The sequence below is a fragment of the Mastacembelus armatus genome, chromosome 17 (genome assembly GCF_900324485.2).
Source record: "Mastacembelus armatus chromosome 17, fMasArm1.2, whole genome shotgun sequence".
NCBI classification, from domain to species: Eukaryota; Metazoa; Chordata; class Actinopteri; order Synbranchiformes; family Mastacembelidae; genus Mastacembelus; species Mastacembelus armatus.
In genome coordinates, this window is record NC_046649.1 from 6,766,023 (window position 1) to 6,788,879 (window position 22,857).

At 40.5% G+C, this 22,857-nt stretch overlaps 3 protein-coding genes across 3 annotated transcripts; 1 reads left to right on the top strand and 2 right to left on the bottom strand.

Annotated features, from left to right (window-relative positions):
- Window positions 1-7,403: 7,403 nt before the first annotated feature.
- Window positions 7,404-9,471, bottom strand: tmem53 (transmembrane protein 53). Its single transcript, XM_026313495.1, has 3 exons — window positions 9,198-9,471; window positions 8,967-9,070; window positions 7,404-8,821 (listed from the first exon to the last, which is right to left on the bottom strand). Exons 1-3 carry the CDS (start codon window positions 9,250-9,252, stop codon window positions 8,120-8,122), a joined length of 861 nt encoding a protein of 286 aa, XP_026169280.1. The 5' UTR covers window positions 9,253-9,471; the 3' UTR covers window positions 7,404-8,119.
- Window positions 9,472-9,829: 358 nt separating this feature from the next.
- On the bottom strand, window positions 9,830-18,170 carry toe1 (target of EGR1, exonuclease). Its single transcript, XM_026314585.2, has 8 exons — window positions 17,769-18,170; window positions 17,572-17,612; window positions 17,374-17,470; window positions 17,050-17,208; window positions 16,725-16,838; window positions 13,122-13,270; window positions 12,360-12,522; window positions 9,830-12,269 (listed from the first exon to the last, which is right to left on the bottom strand). The coding sequence occupies exons 1-8, from the start codon at window positions 17,880-17,882 to the stop codon at window positions 11,502-11,504; spliced, it is 1,605 nt and encodes a 534-aa protein (XP_026170370.1). The 5' UTR covers window positions 17,883-18,170; the 3' UTR covers window positions 9,830-11,501.
- A 209-nt stretch (window positions 18,171-18,379) lies between these two features.
- On the top strand, window positions 18,380-22,114 carry LOC113134987 (THAP domain-containing protein 1 B). Its single transcript, XM_026314617.1, has 4 exons — window positions 18,380-18,822; window positions 18,919-19,078; window positions 19,893-20,068; window positions 21,213-22,114. Exons 1-4 carry the CDS (start codon window positions 18,673-18,675, stop codon window positions 21,594-21,596), a joined length of 870 nt encoding a protein of 289 aa, XP_026170402.1. The 5' UTR covers window positions 18,380-18,672; the 3' UTR covers window positions 21,597-22,114.
- The last annotated feature ends 743 nt before the right edge of the window (window positions 22,115-22,857 follow it).

Below are 22,857 nucleotides of genomic sequence, written 5' to 3' on the forward strand. Positions count from 1 at the left end.
AAAATAAATTCTTAATCAAGCCATGATGAATTTTCTGTGTTCATACAAACATAAATCCCTTGTGCATTCCTCTTATACACGCACACACAATAGAGTGTGGGAGGAGAGAGGAGCATTAATTATATGAAGTGAGCTGGCACGAAAAACTGTATGTAGATAAATGGTGAGGGTGTGGATGCTATGCGTGAAGTGCTACATGGTTGTGTGTGTGTTTGAGTGCTTGAGAAAATATGGGATTAACTGACCAACGCAATGTGCATATGGGAGATTTTGTGTGTGTGTGTGTGTGTGTGTGTGTGTGTGTGTGTGTGTGTGTGTGTGTGTGTGTGTGTGCCGAAGTGAGGTTGTATACAGTATGCTCAGCAAGGTGTGTGTGTGTGTGTCTAAGAACATAAGTAGTGTGCCGCTGTCATCTTGGTCGTGGTGGCTATGACATATCTTAATCTGCTTAGTTAGCAGCCAGGGGTCTTTAGCTAACAGATTATCAGCCAGATTTGAGTAATAGACTCCTCATTTAGCTTTAATGCGTTTTGCATAGAGAGCAACCTCCTCTCATCACTCTTTAAGATGAATCGGCTTCCCAGCTACAAGATAAAGGAAAAAAAAAAAAAACTTCTGAATATATTAGTCTGCCGGCAACTGCATAAATCATAACATTTTGCTAATGAAGGCAAAGTTAAAACCCTAACACAGGCTCTGTAGCGTACGGACACTACAATACAATTTGCACATGGATACAGTTAGGTAAAAAAATATACACACCCATAAACTAGTAATAGTTGCAAATTAGTATGTCTCTTCTGAATTTCAACTCTCACCATTACATGGCTAATTTTGATCTTACTCTAAGTCATAAACTCTATATAAAGATATATAAACATGGGTCACTTTCTGTGTCTTATGTAAAAGTGTGAAGGCAAAAATGTCATAAATATGGAAACTTTTGCTACAGCAACATTTTGCAGATTCTGTGAAATAGCAACCAGAGGTGAAGCTGCAGCGTCATGTTCCCAATCAAAGCAGTCAATCATCCAAAATAAACCCATTTCTAGAACGTCTTCAACACAAACAGACCAATGACCACCTGTACACAAATCAGAGTGATAATTAACTAAAACAGCAGAAATCAGCAGTGGGAAAAAAAAATACTGGATTTGTATTTTGAGTTTTTAGGTTCATGCATGTTCCATCCTGGGGTTTATGACCTACACCGCAACCAGCGACTGGAGGTGATCAACTTACAGCGTAAACAGGTAAGTTTAGGTAAGTTTACCTAAAACAGGTAAGTAAAAACCAAATATAAAAAACATGGCTAGTTATAGTTTTATGGGAAATTACATGCTGGTGCAACTTCTTGGGTAGGGCAGACTGTTTCCCTTTGCTGCAGTCTTGATCTTTTTTTTTTTTAATGCCAAATTTCTACCATACACATTTCACGTTTGGTACAACAGTACATATCATGGTTAAACAAAAAGATTCAACAATAGCATATGAGCACAATCAATAACAAACAATTGATAATTACCAAAACAAGACCAAAAACACAAAACATACTTTTTACAGGAGATAATACACAGTAATTTCAGCTGCTGTAAGTGAAATGTTCATACATTTAGTCTTCATCCTGAGCTGATTTAACTGGATTTGTGAAAATGTACTAAATACTTTAGTCTCTGTGTGAGGATAAATTGTGTACACACACACACACACACACATACACACACACCCACACACCACACAGTGGGATATCCTGTAATTGATGCAGAGTCCTGACATAAATGTTTACATATGTGTTCACACTGCCTGCAGGAGACCTGCCATTTTCCTTTGTGTTTTAATAACCATTTATCTTCTGATGGTCATCATGTTATTTCAACCAAATATTTGCCATTTTGCTGCTTTAATACATTTTTGAGAATAAAGGTACAAAATCATGCTGTCTTTATCACTGAACATCAATCATTTAATTAGAACACAATTTATTTCTCTTCATACTGAGATTAATAATAATAATAACAATAATGGTAATAACTGAGTGGAATATTAAATATTTGTTAATTGGGTAAATTAATAAATAACTGCTTGGATTTCAAAAGCTTTCAGATGTTGCTGCAGTTTACATCATACAACTCCTGAAAAATCATGTGAATTCATGTGAATGGAGACATAAGCCTTCAGTATGCTGAGGTTGAATATGTGTATGCCAGGGTGTGTGACACTCATGTTTTAGACACACCTCATTAGATTTTTCTTTCACAACAATGTGTGTGTGCGTGTGTGTGTGTGTGTGTGTGTATTTGTTTATGTGCAAAAGTGAAAGGCGCATGTGGAAAACAAGATGCATGGCACAAAATTCAAATCTCTGTTTTTTTACACACACACACAGATTTCCATCGATAAACAAACATAGACAAAGCAGCCCTCGGCCTAACACTGCCATCATGCACACAAGTTGGCCTGTCTGTGTGACACACACAGTTTGTTTGGTAGTTTTAATTTGACAGGGCTCTGAATAGAGCCTCTGAAACACACACATTCACATGCACACACGTTTTCTCAGACCTACACACATACACCTTTAATTTGACAGCGCTCTAACAAGAGCCTGCTGCTTGTCAAATGTTCTCCAGTCGCTGCAGGGATCCGCAGAGCCGAGGGGGTTCTGTTCAAGGACATCTGTGAAGAAACATGTACACACACACTCCTTCACTAACACACACTCCCTTTGAATAGGCTGTGAGAGGCAGCCTGCTGCACCGCACGATGGGATAGAGGCTGCACACACGCTGAGGGGTTTCTACTCTGCTCTTCCTCTCACTCTCCATCTTCTTCTCCCTCTCTGTCTCACTGTCTTTTTTCTCTTTATCTAGCATTCCATTGCTTTTTGCCTCTTTTGGTCTTAAGTAGAGGGCTGAGAGACTGAGATAGACCAGGGGAGATTTTGATGACGGCTCCCTGTCTGGTCCAACAAGCCGATTCTCTTCCTAAACTGTACACACACACACACACACACCCCGTTACACATGTGCACGTATATGCGTGCACACTTAAACACACAAACACATCAATTTTCTCTTCATTCTTCAATCCAAAACACCAGGAGACCTTTTAAAGTTACTCAAAGGTGGACGGGACTTTGGTCCTGATCCTCTGGATTTCATCCTATTGATGGTGTTTGTGTGCACTTGTGACGCATTAACTCCTCCTCGTGTGTGTGTGTGTGTGTGTGTGTGTGTGGGTGTGCATAGACGGATTTGTGCAAGCTCCCATGCTATCTCAGATTCCACAGGACACTTTGCTCATTAGAGGGAAGAGAGGGTGATTTGACTGACTTCTTGTCGGCTCCCTGCTCAACTTGATCACAAGGCCAGCCCTGTGGAGCAAGAGAGAAAGGCAAAGCATAAATGTGTGTGTGTTGCCTGGAAAAGACAGCATGACACACCGGGGTGTGAATGTGTGGTGTGCGGAGGACTTAGAAGATTAAGAAAAGCTCTACAGTAATAAAATAATAGTGGATTATCTACCTATAAAACTATAAGTTAATAGAAATCCACGCATAGAACCATCAAAATGCAGACAAAAAGTTTTCCATTACTGGAAGTATAATACATTATTGTGTTATTGCAAACCAGTGTATAAAGAAAAATTTGGGGTCATTGTTATCATTGGTCAGAAAATCACAGTATGTCAGACTTAAAATCAAAATGTCAACCATTAAACAAAATCACTCCAGATCATGGAGAAAAAGCTACAGAGATTTGCCATAAGATCCTATCTGATACTGCCTGTGTGTGTGCGCCTGTCAGATAAAATACAGCGTATCCCCACCCAATGATCTAGAAAGGGGGTTCACACTGAAGCATCCAAAATGTCAGTGTGTACATAAATACAAATATCTCTTCGATTTGTAGTGACATTAAACCAAGGATGGATGGATGATTCAGAGAAATGGCTTTCTGAAAGAAAGTTCAGTTTTAGGCTTTGCATGATAACCAGCAATCACAAGTGCAGTAAAGAAACATCAGCCAGTGCTGATTGTATTTTCTGATAAAACTGGCATCGATGTAACTCCATTTTGAAGATGCTCAGAGGTCTTGCAATGATGAAAAGCCACCTGGATTATTTGAATCCTGTAAATCACAGCTAAAAGTCAATGTGTAAAGCCAAGGTCTATGAAACTATCAGTGTGGAATAGAGCACATAGACAGTATGTTACAATATTGCCAAGTGCTACCACTTAATAACATTAATCTTGGTGCTCTCTCTGCCATCCCTCTCACTCAATCTCTGCGTTAGAGTGCTTGGCGTCCTCTAAAAGTATGGATCTTGACCGCAGCTATTTTCCGCAGAAGAGGGAAAGGCTAAAGAGAAAGCGCTGACCCCTCTTCGCTTCAATTTTCCCCTCATCAACTTGTGAGACTTCATTAACTTCCATGGGGTAATTTCTTCTTTCAGTGCGTTTCTGAGGGGTGGGGGGGTGTTATGGGTTTTCTTCCCATCCGTCCATTCTGCGCTCTTCACTTTTCTTGCCTTTATCTCCCATCCTTGACTGAAAAGACTCAGACGTTTTTTTGCTCGAAATAATTCCAGAAAATTACAGGAAAAAGGAAAGAAGTATTTTAAGAAAATTAATGATGCTTTTTGTTGGCAGAAGCTATTTCTTGGTGCACAGTGAGACCACTTTAACCTTCCACTTTTTTCAATTCAGAACAAGGCAAACATGAACAGAAATTGGTTCTGTTTCACAGTCTTTATCCCTCAGGAGCCCGGAACAGTCGGTTTGATGCATCTCAGTGAGATGCTGCCTGCTGGGAACTGTGAGGCAATGCTGCCCTCTTTAGGAATACTAGCATCACTTTATGTCACAGATATCTCTGTATGCCCCACGGATGTTGTATAGCTTTGTCTGTGTAAATATCCATTGCCAGTTATTGACATTCTTCCTAACTATTAGTTAATCAGTTCTAAGTCACTGTACATATGATATAATGGTTGCAATGATTGTTTTCTAGGATTTGATGGGGTTCAGCATCAAATCAAACACCTTATCAGTCTTATCCACCCATATTATGTTTCTTTCACAGTGCAAAAAAATATAACCTGTGAGTAAATGTAAACTCTTCAATGTACTTAAGTGTGATCTTGAGTTACAGGCCTAATTTTCTGATATGCATGATCGGCTTATATCATGATTCATACTTATAAATTAAACTGCTCAGCAGTATATTTGGTGACTTACAGTGATTTGTCAACTCTGGACAGGAACGTTCGGATTTTAAAAAAGTAAAAAAGAAAGTGATCCCTCAGACCATCCAATCATCCATCCTTCCATCCATTTTCTATACCTGCTTATTCCTTAACCAGGGAGTCACAGGGATCTTCTGGAGCCCATCCCAGCTCTCTTTGGGTGGAAGGCAGGGGTACACCCTGGACAGGAACTTTGTGTTATCTTGTATTGAATGTGCAGAATAGTAATGTAGTTGTAAATGTAGTTTTGTATAGTGTACAGAGTGATGGTGACCATGAATTATCTTTTTTCCTTACATTCTAAATTATGATACTACATTGTGAACCTTGTACAATATGCCTTAATACAATATTTAACCATGATCATGCCAGTAAAGCTAATTTGAAAATCTGAAATCTGAAAATGAGCTCTACATGTTTTCATAATAATGTACAGTTATAGCAATAGGAAACTAATGTAATTTAAAATATAGATATAAATGCATTAAACAGGTTATTCTGAGTCATTCTTTGCTGGTAATACATGTATTCTTTTACTTAAGTAGACTGTAATGCACATTTACTTGTAATATGGTTTTTACATCAGAGTACTGTACCACTTTCTTCAGCTACAGCCCACCTAAGATTTACATTTTGGCAATCACAAAAATCAGGATATTTCCAATCTTGTAGAGTTGTATAGTCTTCATGGGTGTAAGGGAGAACCGAAGTGAAGACAACAGCATTTGCTTGGCTCATTGAGAGTACACAGGCCAACCATTGTAGGACTACCTAGGTCATTTAAAGAATGCAGCAAACATCCTGCAGGATCAGAGCAGCCTGTCTCAGGTTCATCAGTCCGTGCCAATGTGTAAACTTTTCATCTCCCTCCCTTTCCTCCAAACAGCTCTACAATGATACATTAAGTGCCAGGGCCAGGCCTGGTGCAGACAAATGCCAACCACTCGCTCTTCCAAATGTCAAATCTGGCATGTAGACATTCAATAACCATTTCTGCTAGACCAGTTCAGAGCCACGCTTTTCAAACAGTCCCTGATGTGTCCTGACGAGAGAGAAAGGAAAATGGCCGGATTTTTATCTGCCTTTGGGTATGAGATCACACACTGTAAACATGATGTCTTCCCTTCACTGAGCCCTCTGGTGCTTAGTTTATTACACAGAAGTGGTGAAAGCTTCTGGTCCTCAAGGACAAAGGTCAGAAGACAAAATGAAGTTAAAGTAAAACAGCCTTTGTTACCATTAAATGAAAGACTTGTCATAAACTGTTCCTGATTAAAATGATAAAAATGCTTCAGGCCTTTGTTTTGACTACAGCCTAAAACACTGGGCCTTGTTTGCATCCAAGATGTTGCAGCGTGTGGTGTTTGAACATGGTCATCTTTAGTTCACAGTTTTGGGTCCACAGTTATTTTTGGAGTCTATGTATTTTTTTATACTTGTCTGTTCTATGTTGGACTTGGCTTCCCAGTTTACACCACACATATGCATGGAAAGAGGAATAGACCTGAACCTAAATAAATTCCATGCCATCTGAGTGAAAGGGCACAGTAAGTCAGATGACAGCACACACACCAGCTCCAGTCATTCACCAAAGCAAAAGTGACAAAATATTAATTCAGTGATGAATACATAACAGTACTAGGAGCCTAGACTATGCTATTAAACACTGCTGAGTGACTGACTACAAATACCAAATCAGCAAAGCCTTGGGCCTCTGTGGCAAAAATAAGCTGAGATATTATATTATACTGCACAGAAACAACTGGATCTCAGTGTTACTTTGTTTGGAATCCAACTTTTATCTAGGTATTTTAGAGATTTGGGATCAGCCAGTTGTATAAAATCTTATCCACTGGGTTTCTGAAGAGCTCAGTCGTGAATGCAAACTCTCGCCATGTTATGCAGATCAAACCAAGCAAGAATTCACAACAGATCGTACCATGAAACAAAGACCACACACACATTTAGCGGGAGTAGTTTTGTTACTGGCACGATTAAGAAGTATTCCGTCAACCCAGGCGAGGGTGATGAAGTAGTTTACGATACACCAGGCAGAACCTTTTTCACCAACAACTGTACTCCGATGAGGAGCCGGATTACCAAAACTGTAACTTATATGGCAAAAAGATGCGAGCATAACTAAAAATCAGGACACATTCTTTTCTATGACCATTTCCGTTTATTGAAGGCACGTTTGTTAAACGTAAGTTTTGCTGGACATATACATTCACTGTCAATCAAATTTTCCACTGAACATAATCCACTTTGTATCACATAGGACTGGATATTCTACAATTTCTGGACCAAAAGAAACAACTGGATGCATTTACGGTTTAAGGCAACACTTCGGAGAATTTTTTCATTCAAAGAAAACGTGATAATCCTTTTTATTTTTGCCTTCACTGTAAGCACCATAATGACCTCATTTTAATGACAATGCAATTAAAACCATAAATACATTAGAAATAGATTATAGTTATAAATAGAAGATAATTACCCAGCCCAGCCAGTTTTAGATTTACTAGTACTAACCTATAATGCATCACATTTCACAGTAATAATTAATACTATTTAAAATATCCTAAAGGATTTTAGTCCTAATTTCCAGTGTATCATTAGAAAGCAGTGTAGTTATTTATACATGTGGTACAAGACCAAGCAAACCCATATGAGTAGGCAGGTTAAGCCTTTATACCAAGGGCAAGTTAGTTTTTCACACAGCTGGCTTTCCCGAAAATGGACCCAAACCACATTCCAGCCAAATCCTGCCACAATATCCTTGTAGACTGAAAACTAAGTAGTCTTGATTTTCTTCACTTCTCCAGAAAACACTGTTTAACAGGTCAGGTTCTTGTGAGCTTCTTTCCAACTTTCACGGATGTTGAATGTTACGTCTCTTCTTTAACTCGGTCCCTTCCAGGTCCTTCATGCAAGCAGCCAGGAAATCACGGCACTTGAGTGCATACTGCTCAGGAAATTCCTGGAAATGACTGACATGGGGACTGGAAACAAAGTCAAAACTGTCCACCGTGATGCCTTTCTGCTTTAAGGTCTCAATGAAGATCCTAATGTCCCTGTGCCTGATCACCTGGTCAGCACTGGAGTACAGGTAGAACTGAGGCCAGGCAGGTGGTCTCTCCTTCACTGCATCGTAGTGGTTCTTGTGGATGTACTTGGTCAGGGGGTACAACACGACTCGCAGCAGAAAAACAGCTACTGCAAAAAGCGCTAAGAGGAAGTACCTTAAAACAGGGCTTATTTTTGGCCCTAAGGTGGCCATCAGTGCACGCAGGGCCCCGCGGACATTCCCACTACCAGGGGCGCTGTCCACTACAGCCCCGATCACACACAGAGAGCTGAACTGTTTGTCGCTGTACAGCAACTCTACAATGTAACGGTACAGCATGAAGCCCCCGTTACTGAATATGTGAAAGAAAATAGGGCTGTTCTCCACCTCATAGTCATAAAGGACCTCCAGCAGCTTCAGGGCCGTGCTGCTCAACTCCTTGTAGCCAAAGGACTCTGAGATAAAGACGGTCTTCAGAGGAGCGGTGTAGCGGATGGTGACACATCCCTAAAAGAGAAGACAACAAAGAGAGAGAGAGAGAGAGAGAGAGGGGTGGATGGAAGACCAGCTGATGGGTTTGTGCAGCTTCTACACAGCAACTAGGCTTTAAAGACACAACACAGACAGCAGAGTCGCTTTATTTAGCTTGAACCTGCTCATTGTAGATGGAGCTGTACTTGGAGAGATGTTTGTCTTTGCAGCCAGCCCAGCCCAACAGTATCACAACCGGCTCCTTTGTCCCCTGCCAGTGTCTCTCTGTAAACAAGGCAGACAGACCAGCACTCAGCGGATCAGCAGGCTAACACAGGCCGCAGCACAGCAGCCTACATTACACTTGAACTGTGTCTGCGCGTAATGTGAAGCACAATGAAACGATGCTCACCCGATGTCCCTGCATCTGGAAACACGATGTTGTAGTCGATTTCATCGTCTGCCATCGCTGTACGTGAGGTTATCAGCTGCTGTCGTCCGCTAATGTCAGCGTGTGGCGCATTTGGATGCAGATGGAGCTGTATCTGGTAAGACGGATGCTAAACGGACTGCGGAGCGCTGAGCCGAGCCGGGCTGGGCCGGGCCTGCATGTAGCACCGTGCAGAGCAGACGGGTCCACCCTAACTCCCCACAGGAGCCTTTCTTCTTCTTTGTATTGTCGACCAGCGCCAGGCTAAAGCCTCACTACCGCCCCCACATGTGCAACACTGTCATCGTAAAATCCTACTGAATAGTCCACGTTAGACCAAGTCTGCTCTGATTGGTCGTTAAGGTCTTTTAACCTGGGGCTTGTAGTTTTTTACTTATTTGTTTATTATCAATAACAGGGTTCAGACAGACGTTCAAGATAAAGTTGTAATGCTCCGTATGACTGCACTGAGTAAATCTGGTACAGCTGTAGAACAATCCCACCATACTCCCCCTGAAATAAAGTGTATTTTTTATTCGTTTGTTAGAAGCACACTGTTTAATGAATGGACTCAGGCTTAGAATGCATAATGATGCAGTGTTTGGTTATGGGAGTGCTCACTGTAATACACTGATATAAGGAAAAGTCATGTAAATTTGCTCTGCTCTGTATACCACCTGTGCTCATTCATATATTTTATTTACTAATTAAAATGTATCTTATTGACTATTTTTATGATATCCAGGTCCTTTACCCTCAGTAATGCTGGGTTAACATGAAGCTTTAAGAGTTAAGAAGAATCTGGTAGATTAAAAACACTTCAAATTAGAAACAACAGAGTTTTATTATCAAAAGAGATCGAAAAAATCATTTTTACTAGAAAAAGTCTATTATGTAATCAAATGAAGGTCACAGGCCTTGTTTTGTCCTTGCACTATTTTAAAAAAATTAAGCAGGACTTTTGAGTTTTCAAGACATAACAAAAATAAAGATAAAGATTATTATTACTATACTATATTAGATTATTACTATAAAGATTATTATTATTGCCCACAGGTCACATCTGCATAACTTTACCCTATCAATGTGATTATTCAACTTTAGTCATATTTAAAACATATTTAAAACCATGTCCAGCCAGGCTCTATGAATGCCAATATGTGACTGTCGGTCTGTCCAGCACAATGATCCAGACTGATACATCTCAGTTTTTGGATGCCATACACTTTTGTTCAGGCACTCATGGTTCCTAGATTAACTCCCATAATGACTCAGGGTGATTTCTGTAATTTTATCACCGCTGTGATGTGCAGCTGTTAGCTGGACTGCCATGAAATTTGGTATACATGTTCATGTCCCCATCACAATAAATTATCTGTAATTTGGTGATCCCTTTATAACAATTCTGATGTACTGAAGGTCTTACAATCACAAGTCACTGTCATTATTTATTATTTTCCCATTTTGAGTTCTAGAGTTTGACTAGTAGACTGCTAAATAACTACAAAATGGGAGCATAAAACAAATTTACATGGATGAAAAACTCAAAAATATGTTTTATCTCCCTACACTTTAAACATTGTCATAGGGCTGCAATGAACTAACTGAACCTAATCCAATAAATCTGTTATTTTTCTGAGAAATTCATGATTGTTTGGTCTATAATACATCAGAAAACTCTGATCATTTCCCATCACATTACCCTGGGACACAAGGTGACAGCTGTCTTTTTTTGTGATAGAAAGACAAACATATTCAATTTACTATAATGTAAGATCAAGAAAAGTAAAATTATCAAATAGTGGGCATCTTCGGTGTGTGTTTGCACTTACTTTACTTTGTCATTCTAACATTTAATTATGTAACACAAAGAACTGCTGAGGCTACTGGCAACTAAAATAAATGGCCATAAATCAAAATAACGGACAATTTCAAATTTAACCTGATAATGGTGCTCAAAAAATAAAAGTCAGACAATCACTCACCAAAGTTATTGACATTCATCAATATAAGGGCATGGATACACGGAAATACATTAAGTGCTGCCTAATTTCACTAAAAAACAAAAATGCCAACCTGATGGCAGCACTATAGGAAAGTCAGTAGGATTCATATTCTAGACACCATAAATGTCAACATATATCAATCCACCTCAATGTTGCTGAGATATTCAGTCAACACCAAAATATTGGAGAGGATATGCCAGCATAGTGGGGTGGGTTAAAACACAGAAGTTGTGAAACTGTACTTGTGAACCTGCACTATGATTTTGCCGCTGTGTGTGCACTACATTCTTCCTTCCCACACCATCTGCATCTTCTGTATGTGAGCCTTGGACGACTTGGAGAAGGTGCTTTTAACCACATTGAGAGGAGCTGCTTTGCCACTCAGGTAGACTTTATTGAGACAGCTGGGAAGCCACGACTGCTCACCCTCCTCATTTTCCTTCTCTTCAGCTACTCCTACTGGTTCCTTCCTGATGAAGATACATGAGTAGGCAAAGATGAATCCTGTCATAAAAGCATCAAATCCTGCTCGGTGTGTTCCTGCTTCAGCCTCGGCCTTGTGACTGTCAGCTTTTCCAACACAATCACTGTTTTCTCTCTCTCCTTCTCCTGTTCTGGTCTCTATGCCATTGTTTGAGTTGGTTTTGGGGTCATTAGCTGTGGTGGTTGTTGCAGGGTTTCTGGTGTCTGTGTTATCCTTGCACACTCTGTTCATCTTGCTGTCACTGTTGACACTTCCCCCCTCCTTCTGTTGGGTGCTTTCATTACTGTCCATTAGGGGTCCACCTTCACGGCATGCCTCAACCCCTCGCTGGTCATCTGGTTTTTCCTCAGGATCCCCCTCGATGTTTGGCTTTTTTTTTGCAGGGGTACCATCACCTACACAGGAGCCTTCTGCTACCTCTCCTGCACCTTTCTTCTTCTCTCTCTGTCTCTGTCTCTTCCTCTTTTTTCTTTTGTCCTCTTTGCCCTTCTCATCCTGGAGGATGATAAGGTCAGTGTCATGGGATAATGGACACAGAGTGCCGTTCGGACACCAGCCAAATGCCTGTCAGAAAAACAAATAAGAATTTCAGTATAAAACTGAAAGACTCTTAGTAAACAGTAAAAAAAAAAAAAAAAAAAAGTTGGAACTTACAGAGAAGCGCTGGCAGATTTCAGTCTGTCCTTCAGCAGAGACTACAATCGGACAGTCTCTGTAATCCACATACATGGACATGTGCCGAACATACTGACAGAACTCTAAATGAACCTGAGGTCCAGTACCTCCAGAGGTCACACTACGACTGTTATCCAGCTTACTGAAATGGAAGAGGAAATGATATCAGGGAATGGATAAAGACATTTTAAAAGAATTTAAAAGAACACAGCATAACTCTGTTCTATACAGCAATGATATAAGCACAACTATCCACTCTGTGTCTGAATATTTAAAATACTGGGCACAATAGCTGTCCTGCTTTTGTCCTCATGTCAGTCCCTTCCATCATTTCCTTACAATGTGATATCTTATTGTTGTTACATACAGTACTGTTCAATTTAAATTTGTTCTAACCACATTATTTATCCTTAATGCCAAACAAGAAACAAGTGCGCCAATAAACAAAACAATCCAAAAGTTGACCAATGAAAGCCAACATCAATGCATGCTACTGAAAGTACACCAAAATATGCAAGTGCATTTATGTCTGTACACAAGGTAAACTGGCTGTGTCTTGATTTCTGGTTGTTTACCAGTTGTTTAAAGGCTTCTGGAAAAAAAAAACTTTCTTCTATTTGTTCTAAATACAGGCAATCTGAAATATGTCTAATTGTATTACATTAGAGTAGAGCAGGTATGGGTCATTTCACAGACACTGTGTATACTTGCATCTATGCTGTACTATAAACCCATACTCACCATTTCTTGTAGGCATACTCCAGGTAAGAGGCAGTGAGCCGGAGTTCATATTCAGTGATGTATTTGGTGTCATAGATACCAGCAGGAAACATCTCAGACAGGTCTGCTGTGAAAGTGGCCAGGCGTTCAGGCAGATGAGCATAGAAATTCTGAGTGAAAACAAGAAAGAATCAGTTGCGTTAGAAATAAAGCAAAGTAAAAGTACATACAGTTTCAAAAAACGCTAATGCCATTGTTTTGCCTTGTAGCTGTGCATAAGGTCTGCACAATGTTCATAAGGAATTCTTCCTTACAGAACTGCTTCAGCTCAGCCACATTCTTAAGACATCTGAATGGTTCTCTTAAAGTTATTCCACAGTCCACAGGTCCAGAGGCAGCAAAGCAGCCCCAAATCATGATTCTCCCCCCACAAGACATTTTCCCAGTAGTGTTTTGGAGTGTCAAGGTGGTCTTTGGCAAATGTCAGGAATTGTGTGGTGTTTTTTTTTGGGGGGGGGGGCAGCAAAGGCTTCTTCAGTGATGTCCTGTCATGGATACCATGCCTGTTCAGTTTTACATATGGTTGAATCATGAACAGAGATGTTCACCAGCTCCAATGAATCCTTCAGATGTTAGTCTGAGGTTCTTTTTTACCTCATCAAACATTCTGTGTCTTTCGAGGGATCTTGGCTGGTCACCCTCTTCTGTGGAGAGTAGCCACAGTACCAAATTGTCTCCACCTACGCACAATATGTCTAACTGTGGTCTGACGAATACATAAAGTCTTTGAGATTACACTGCAACCCTTCCAAGCTACATGCAAATCAAAAACTCTTGATGGTAGTAGGGATGTGCAATTTAATTTTAATTATTTGGGCACTAAATGACCACAAAAATATGTAAATAAGAAAAAGGATTATTGAGGTACTTCTAAGCCACATCTCCATTCTCATTTCAGTGACTGGACTGAGGTAGGTAGCTACGACATGACTCCAGCTGATGTTCAGTCACATCAGAAGCCTAGTGTATACTTTACTTTTTCCACCTTCAATTTGTATATTTAATGGGTGTACAGTGGGTACGGAAAGTATTCAGACCCCTTTAAATTTTTCACTCTTTGTGTCATTGCAGCCATTTGCCAAAATCAAAAAAGTTCATTTTATTTCTCATTAATGTACACTCAGCACCCCATCTTGACAGAAAAAAACAGAAATGTAGAAATTTTTGCAAATTTATTAAAAAAGAAAAACTGAAATATCACATGGTCATAAGTATTCAGACCCTTTGCAGTGACACTCATATTTAACTCACATGCTGTCCATTTCTTCTGATCCTCCTTGAGATGGTTCTGCTCCTTCATTGGAGTCCAGCTGTGTTTAATTAAACTGATTGGACTTGATTAGGAAAGGCACACACCTGTCTATATAAGACCTTGCAGCTCACAGTGCATGTCAGAGCAAATGAGAATCATGAGGTCGAAGGAAAACTGTCCAAGGAGCTCAGAGACAGAATTGTGGCAAGGCCAGATCTGGCCAAGGTTACAAAAGAATTTCTGCAGCACTCAAGGTTCCTAAGAGCACAGTGGCCTCCATAATCCTCAAATGGAAAAAGTTTGGGACGACCAGAACTCTTCCTAGACCTGGCCGTCCAGCCAAACTGAGCAATCGTGGGAGAAGAGCCTTGGTGAGAGAGGTGAAGAAGAACCCAAAGATCACTGTGGCTGAGCTCCAGAGATGCAGTAGGGAGATGGGAGAAAGTTCCACAAAGTCAACTATCACTGCAGCCCTCCACCAGTCGGGGCTTTATGGCAGAGTGGCCCGACGGAAGCCTCTCCTCAGTGCAAGACACATGAAAGCCCGCATAGAGTTTGCCAAAAGACACATGAAGGACTCCCAGACTATGAGAAATAAGATTCTCTGGTCTGATGAGACCAAGATTGAACTTTTTGGCGTTAATTCTAAGCGGTATGTGTGGAGAAAACCAGGCACTGCTCATCACCTGCCCAATACAATCCCTACAGTGAAACATGGTGGTGGGAGCATCATGTTGTGGGGGTGTTTTTCAGCTGCAGGGACAGGACGACTGGTTGCAATTCAAGGAAAGATGAATGCAGCCAAGTACAGAGATATCCTGGAAGAAAACCTCTTCCAGAGTGCTCAGGACCTCAGACTGGGCCGAAGGTTCACCTTTCAACAGGACAATGACCCTAAGCACATAGCTAAAATAACAAAGGAGTGGCTTCGGAACAACTCTGTGACCGTTCTTGACTGGCCCAGCCAGAGCCCAGACCTAAACCCAATTGAGCATCTCTGGAGAGACCTGAAAATGGCTGTCCACCAACGTTCACCGTCCAACCTGACAGAACTGGAGAGGATCTGCGCGGAAGAATGGCGGAGGATCCCCAAATCCAGGTGTGAAAAACTTGTTGCATCAGTCCCAAGAAGACTCATGGCTGTACTAGCCCAAAAGGGTGCTTCTACTCAATACTGAGCACAGGGTCTGAATACTTATGACCATGTGATATTTCAGTTTTTCTTTTTTAATAAATTTGCAAAAATGTCTACATTTCTGTTTTTTTCTGTCAAGATGGGGTGCTGAGTGTACATTAATGAGAAATAAAATGAACTTTTTGGATTTTGGCAAATGGCTGCAATGACACAAAGAGTGAAAAATTTAAAGGGGTCTGAATACTTTCCGTACCCACTGTATTGAACTAAGACACGATTATGAATGTGTTTTATCAGTTTAGAAATATTGGGTTTGTTGCTACTTCGGACTGTGGTGAAGATCCGCTCTGAAAGATCACATTACAAATGGAAGTTGGTGAGGGTCCAGATATTAATACAGAACAGTGTTTGGTGGCAGGCGTCACTTGGAGGTTTTTAGCAGTGGTTTTGTTTTGTTTTTTCTGACTCCTCATGCGACTCCTTTGCCTTTATAACCACAGTTCCTAATTTCAGCATTTTTGAATTTATGGTGTTCAGTGGGCTTCAACTGAGCACTGAATCAGCAGCTTTTGCTTCAGGTCCTACTGAACATCCACTGACAAAATAGTAAAAAACACTTACAGAAGACAAGCGCCACAATGTCATAACTGAGTGATCTCCGGTAAATTCTAACTAGACTGCAAACTTTGCAAATATTCTGTGTTCCAAGATGGTTCTGTTTTGTAGTTTTATTACAGCGTAATAAATACAAGCTAACAAAAGAAAGAACTTCAAATTGAAACCAACTAAACCTTTTTTCTAGAATCCGTAAAAGCAAGACTGAAGTCAATGTAACACTACAGAAGTTACTTTAACGTTAACTATAATCAACTTACATCGGAATTAAAAGTTGATATAAATGATTAATTAGTAGGATATTTGACACAGTGTAGACTTATTCTTGTTTTTACAGCTGATGATACACAAGGCAAACAATCCAAAAGCTATCTTCCACAATGGTTTGATATTTACTTCTCATTTGCCAGATAACTTGGACACAAACAAATAAAAACTTTAAAGATTCTACATTTTAAGTTAGAATTTATTATTTACCCAGTGTAAAACACATGTTTGGAGTTTTGATTGAAAATCACATATGAAACATTCAACCGAAAAAGACAAAGATAACACTTCATACCTGGTAAAGGAAAGCCATGTCAATGAGGCCATTATGGAGCACCAAGGGTTTCCTGGCACGCAGCAGTTCAGTGAATAACGCCCGTATGTGAACACCTCGGTCATCTGATCCTCCCTTACAAAGAAGACAGAGAAATGACAGCTAAAAATCAAGTAGTCCTTTGCAGCATCCCGTTCTATGTTAGATTGGTCTTGCAACACAGCATCCTGTAATGACGAGCTGAGGAAGACACAGTAGGAAATAGAAAGGTGCATTTAACAGAGGCAAGATTGTGCAAAGGGCAATGATTAAATCATACAGTACAACACCTTGTAAGCACTGTCACCTTATTGTTGCCCTTGCAGTAAGGGATTCCATGGGCATACTGTTTGTTAAAGTCAAATCCATGCTGCACCAAGAACTGGACTGACTGGGGCTCTATGATGTACTCCTCAGAACACAGCAGTGTGAGGTTATACACCTGGACCAGATAGGTCTGTTCAGGCTGGAGAAAAGGGAAGAGATGAAAGCCATCATACATCATCTCTGAGAACTATCAAAGTGGCACCGTTAAGTTACATTGTAGGTCACTGAAAATATTTATCAAGCAGTTGAATATACATCATATGGACACACGTGTCCACAAATTTTAAACGTCATCTTGTTGTACCTTGTTGTCAATTTTCTTGTAGCAGGCAATTCCCAGGGAGAGGATTGAGCGAGAGCGAGCTGCATGGCATATGGCTTTGTATCTGTCCTCTATGGATCTGAGCAGAAAAGACATGAAAAAAAGGGATGCATAGCACTGACTTATAGATTGATAGGTTGTATTAGTGAGACAGAGATTATATCTAATGTTTGTACTCACTCCGCGAGTAAGGATTTCCTGTTCCCAAGACCACTCAGCTCCTGAAACACAGGGACCACTTACAACGTAATAACACTGAATCAGAGTTTGGGCGACCCTTGAACATACCGTCACCGGTGATAACACATTCAGAGGGTTAACTATGGCTAATTCCACATTTAAGGGTTCAAAGACAGGCGCACAACACACGCACTTACCGTGTCTAGTGCTACGAAGGAAGACGTTTTAATGGCCACTACCATGGCAGGCCAAAGCTCTTTGAAATTATCATTCTGCACATCGATGACTGGAACTACCAGAGAAGATGTCATGTTTGTCTGAAAATAATTACTCGTACAGAAATCTCGCCTGAAACGTTTTCTGCACGGTTAACGTTACCGACCGCTAAGCTGGACTATTAGCCACGTTGTTAACTACCTTGCAAAAGTTTTCATTATTAACTGCTCTATATAGACACGATACTAGTTGCCTACTTGTAATAATATCAGAATAAAATTGTTTTAACAGTAAGTTATTAGCACTTGACCGAGCCTACAAGTTCTTCCACCGTAAACAGTACAACGTGCTTTTTGGGGTCCTGTGACAAATACACGACTAGTAGTTGGAATATGATCCGGGGCAAATACAACTAATCTGTCTATAAATGTAAAAAAACAATAATCTAAAATTAATGAATACACAATTTTAATATAAATTTGCGTAGTTCACATTTTTCAGGGTTTTTCTCTGATTGATTGTGCGCCTTGCAGTAGCATTTTCAAGCAGGCGTTTACAAAGGGCGCATATAAACAAACGTCACTATTCAACCATTCTCAGCCATCGAAGAGAAGTGCGCCATTTTGGCTCAAAGTAAGTCAGAAATATTTTATCTTTGATAAAGTATTTTTAAGTGCATCCATAAAATACTATGCAGGAATATAGAAGACGGCACTCTGGTTTCCAGGACATAACATTAAATGCAGAGTTTACTTTTTCTTACTTTTACACCGCGTAATTAGTTAGCTAGTAACAATGATTAAAATCCCCAGCTGAGCTTCTTGACCAGCAAAGCTAATTTCACGTTTGCTAAATTTAGCTTTGCTGGTTGGTTAAAGCGTCGCAATGGGGGGCTGCTCCGCTCCCAACTGCTCCAATTCCACTAGCATAGGCAAGCAGCTCTTTAGGTTCCCCAAAGACCCTGTCCGTAAGAAGAAATGGGTGGTGAACTGCCGACGTGACTTTGAACCTACTCCACATTCAAGACTCTGCCAGGTAAGTTTGAGCGGAGACTTGCCTGTTTGAGTTTGCCAGTGAATGCAGCATTAGTTGGGTGAACTGATCCGTGCATACCTGACTTTCTTCTCCAAGGACCATTTTGAGCAGAGCCAGTTTGAGGAGATAGCCAGGTCCCCCGCCGGGGGAAAGAAGCTGAAGCCCAATGCCATCCCTACTCTGTTCAGCACTGGAGAGCCTCCTTACCCTGCGGTCACCACCTCATACATCCTGCTGCCCCTGAAACCCGAACCAGGTACATGAATATGCCACCTTCCTTGTTACATTTGATTTTGCAGGTGATCTGTGAAACATGTAGACCATCTCAACCTGTTCAGGTTTCTCAGGAATCATTTGGGGAATTTAAAAAGTTGATGGTTGTACAGTTTTACTTTCCTGGAGTGAGCCCTGTCCTGTGGACTCAAACACCCCAGAGCTGTAGCAGCCTGTTAGGAAAGTTACTATTTGAAGTAGGGATGGGAATTTCTCTTAATGTTATTAGTGTAGTATAGTGTAGTAAACAACAAATATAACCACATTATTTGTAAGCAGTTAAATAAAAGTGCTTCGTGTATTAACAGTTGCTCATCCCCTACAGCTCTGTGAAGCTTTTCACTTCAGGCTCACAGCTTTATAGTGCCCACACTGAAAGGTGGATCCACCAGAAAAGTGTGGTGACCCTGACTAGCACCAAAACCAGCACCCAGATAAAGTTACCCATTGTCTGGTAAATATAGTGGAGCTTTTAGCAGATTAAACACACATGATTTACGCAGTAGTTAGAGACCAAAACAGAGCTTAGAGAAATGTTACTTTCACTTTATTTCTGGCTGTCTCTTATAAATTGTGCTTGTTGTGTTTATATGTTTCTGTTCCACCGTGGCCCAAAACTGTATTCAACTGTTTTTTATTTGGAAATTGACAGATGATCAGAAACATTGCATCTTCACTGAAGTGATGTCATTATTCTGGATTTTTACATCAAAACACAAGTAATGCTGTAACATTAAAATATGCCAGATTCCAGGATGGAAATGCAGTATTAGATAAAACTTCTTTTGTGTTGATAGTGGAGAAGGAGCTGAAATTTGGGGACCATGGCTATGCCAGACGCAACCCTCTGCCTGGCATGGAGGAGGAGGATGCAGACAGGACAGCTGAGAACCAGCGGCTGTGCACACAGTGTCAACTTCTCAAGAAACAGTTGGAACAGGAGATGCAGCATACCGCAAGGCTGCAGAAGGAGGTAGAAAGGCTACTAGTGTTGTGGAGTGTTGTGTTTTTTTTTTTTTAACCATTCACTGTCTGATTCCCTGACTTTGTTTCCCTTTGGAGTGGCAACATGCTATGTTTCCACATTAACAAAATGTTGCTCCATTAAAAGACCTAGAATTAGTGTTACTAAGTAATACTTGTCAGTCCAGAGCAACGGAGAGTGTGGAAAAGAAGTGAAGAGACGTGTGCAAGCAGGTTGGAACAGGTGGAGGAAAGTGTCAGGTGTGAAGTGTGACAAAAGAGTGTCAGCAAGAATGAAAGGAAAGGTGGACAAGACAGTGGTGAGACCAGCCATGTTGTCTGGTTTAGAGACAGTGGCACTGAGAAAAAGACAGGAGGCAGAGCTGGAGGTAGCAGAGCTGAAGATGTTGAGGTTCTCTCTGGGAGTGACGAGGATGGATAGGATCAGGAATGAGGACATCAGAGGGACAGCTCATGTTAGATGTTTTGGAGAAAAAGCCAGAGAAGCCAGATTGAGATGGTTTGGACATGTTCAGAGGAGGGACAGTGAATACATTGGTAAAAGGATGCTGAGGTTAGAGCTTCCAGGAAGGAGGCCTAGAGGAAGACCAAAGAGGAGGTTCTTGGATGTAGTGAAGGAGGACATGAGGATAGTTGGTGTGGGTGAGGAGGATACAGAGGATAGGGTTAAATGGAGGCAGATGATTGGCTGTGGCGACTCCTGAAGGAAGCAGCCCAAAGGAAAAGAAGTAGTAATACTTGTCAGAAAGGTGTGATCGTTACAGTGACAGCTTACAGGAGGTAGAGCATGTCGACCATGAACCAAAGAGTTGGTGGTTTGATCCCTGGCTTCGCTAGTCCACATGTTGGAGTGTCCTTGGGCAAGACACTGAACCCCCACTCGCCCCGAGGGGCTGTTCCATCAGTGTGTGACTGAGTGTATAAATGGGCAAATAATGTAAATGTGCTTTGAGTGTAGAAAAGCACTACAAATATAAGACCATATACCATTCATTACCTGGCTATTGTTTTTTAATGTATGTTTCTTTTTTTTTAAGACATATGATTTGAAAGTCAATTGAAGAATCCTAATTTTAAAATACGCAACAGTGTTTAACAGCTGTTATAGCCCTAATAATCCTTGGTTCTTTCAGGCAGAGGAGATGAAGAAACGTCTTTATCGTCTAGACCGGATTGAGAAGGGTCTCCAGAACTTTCTGTACGAGGACCAGATCCGAGCTCTGTCCCTCACCAAACGCTCCCGACGTGCTGTGTGGTCTCCAGAGACCATTTTGAAGGCACGTAACATCCGCTGTGCAGTTGGCACCAAAGGCTATGAATACCTTAGAGAGCTGGGATACCCATTGCCCTCTTACAGGACTCTATGTAATCGCCTAGAGACTAAGATCATGGTAACAACTGACATGAGCTGTGAGGAGCTGGCAGAGCTGGGCCTGGGTCTCATGGCCCCTTGCCACAGTCCCACAGCAGGTGTTGGAGATAATGATGAGGAGGAGCTGATAGGTGTTCTGTCTTGATCCGGGCAGTTTGCATTCTTCATCCTTGACTTGAACCAAGAGAAGAATTTGCAAAATTTACTGAGTTAAACATCTTCAGATTTGATGTCAAGTGAAAGACGATGGGCATGTTTGTGTTTTATTTATGAATGACTCAACCAGCAATATAAATGTATGCTACTCATGACAGAGATCGTGAGCTCTTGGATTTGAAATGCCACACCATTGTGCTTGAGATCCACACCACTAAGATATGGCTTTGCTTTGTGAGATGCTGGGGCTTGCAGCTAGTGTAGGTTTATGCACATGGTATTTACTATAACAATGCCGAGCTGTAATGTGAGCTTGAACATGTGACAAGTTTTACCATATAGTCTGTGGTAAAGTAGGCTACCATTGAAAGTTTGAGTGTAAAGTGTAGGTGTAATTTATATAAAGCCTGTTGAAGTTGCTGCTTTGGTTCACGTGTCCCACAGCTGAATTTACAGGTGTATCACTGACTGTGTTTACATGTACAATAAAACATGTTTTAATCTGTATATTCAAATGGACTGAGCGTATATAAATTTATATTTTGGGTAAGGTAGCTTGAGTCTTCTTATATTATGAGGAGTACCCTGGCATGTAATCATTTTCAATGTACTGTTCTTTGTACATTATGCAAGTTTTATATTTGGTAAAATTCACAAAATATTTGTTGATAGTGTGTATAAAGCAGTAGCATACAACTAGGTTGAAAGTTAATCTCCTGTATTATATTACCATTTAAACATAATGAGTAAAGCTGGGGCTTAAACTGTGTTGTCAGCAGTGTTATCAAAATCGTTTTATCAGTGACAAATAAAAGAATTTCTTAGGGAGAACACTCCTTGAGTGGTGTTCAGTCAATGAAATAAACGTAAACCCTCTACTTAAAAATAAGTAGCATAATTTCATATATATGGGTTCACATTTTCATTCTGATGGATATTTGACTGTTATATCTTGGAAGTGTTCATATATCCAGTCTCATGATGATTGCGATATTACTGTAGCCATTTTCTTTGCAAATGTCTATGTACAAGAACCTGTTAATGTATTGTGAATGTGTAAAAAATCTGTGGACACAAATAAGATTTATACATATATAAAACAACTATTAAATATATGTACTGAATATAAATGTTTTAGCTTTAAGAGTGAAACACATAATTGTTTTTTTCCATCTCTAAATTGACTTTTTTTTTTTCCATGGCTGGTTACACTTCTGCTGGACCTGAGATATGTAAATGTGTGTCTGTAG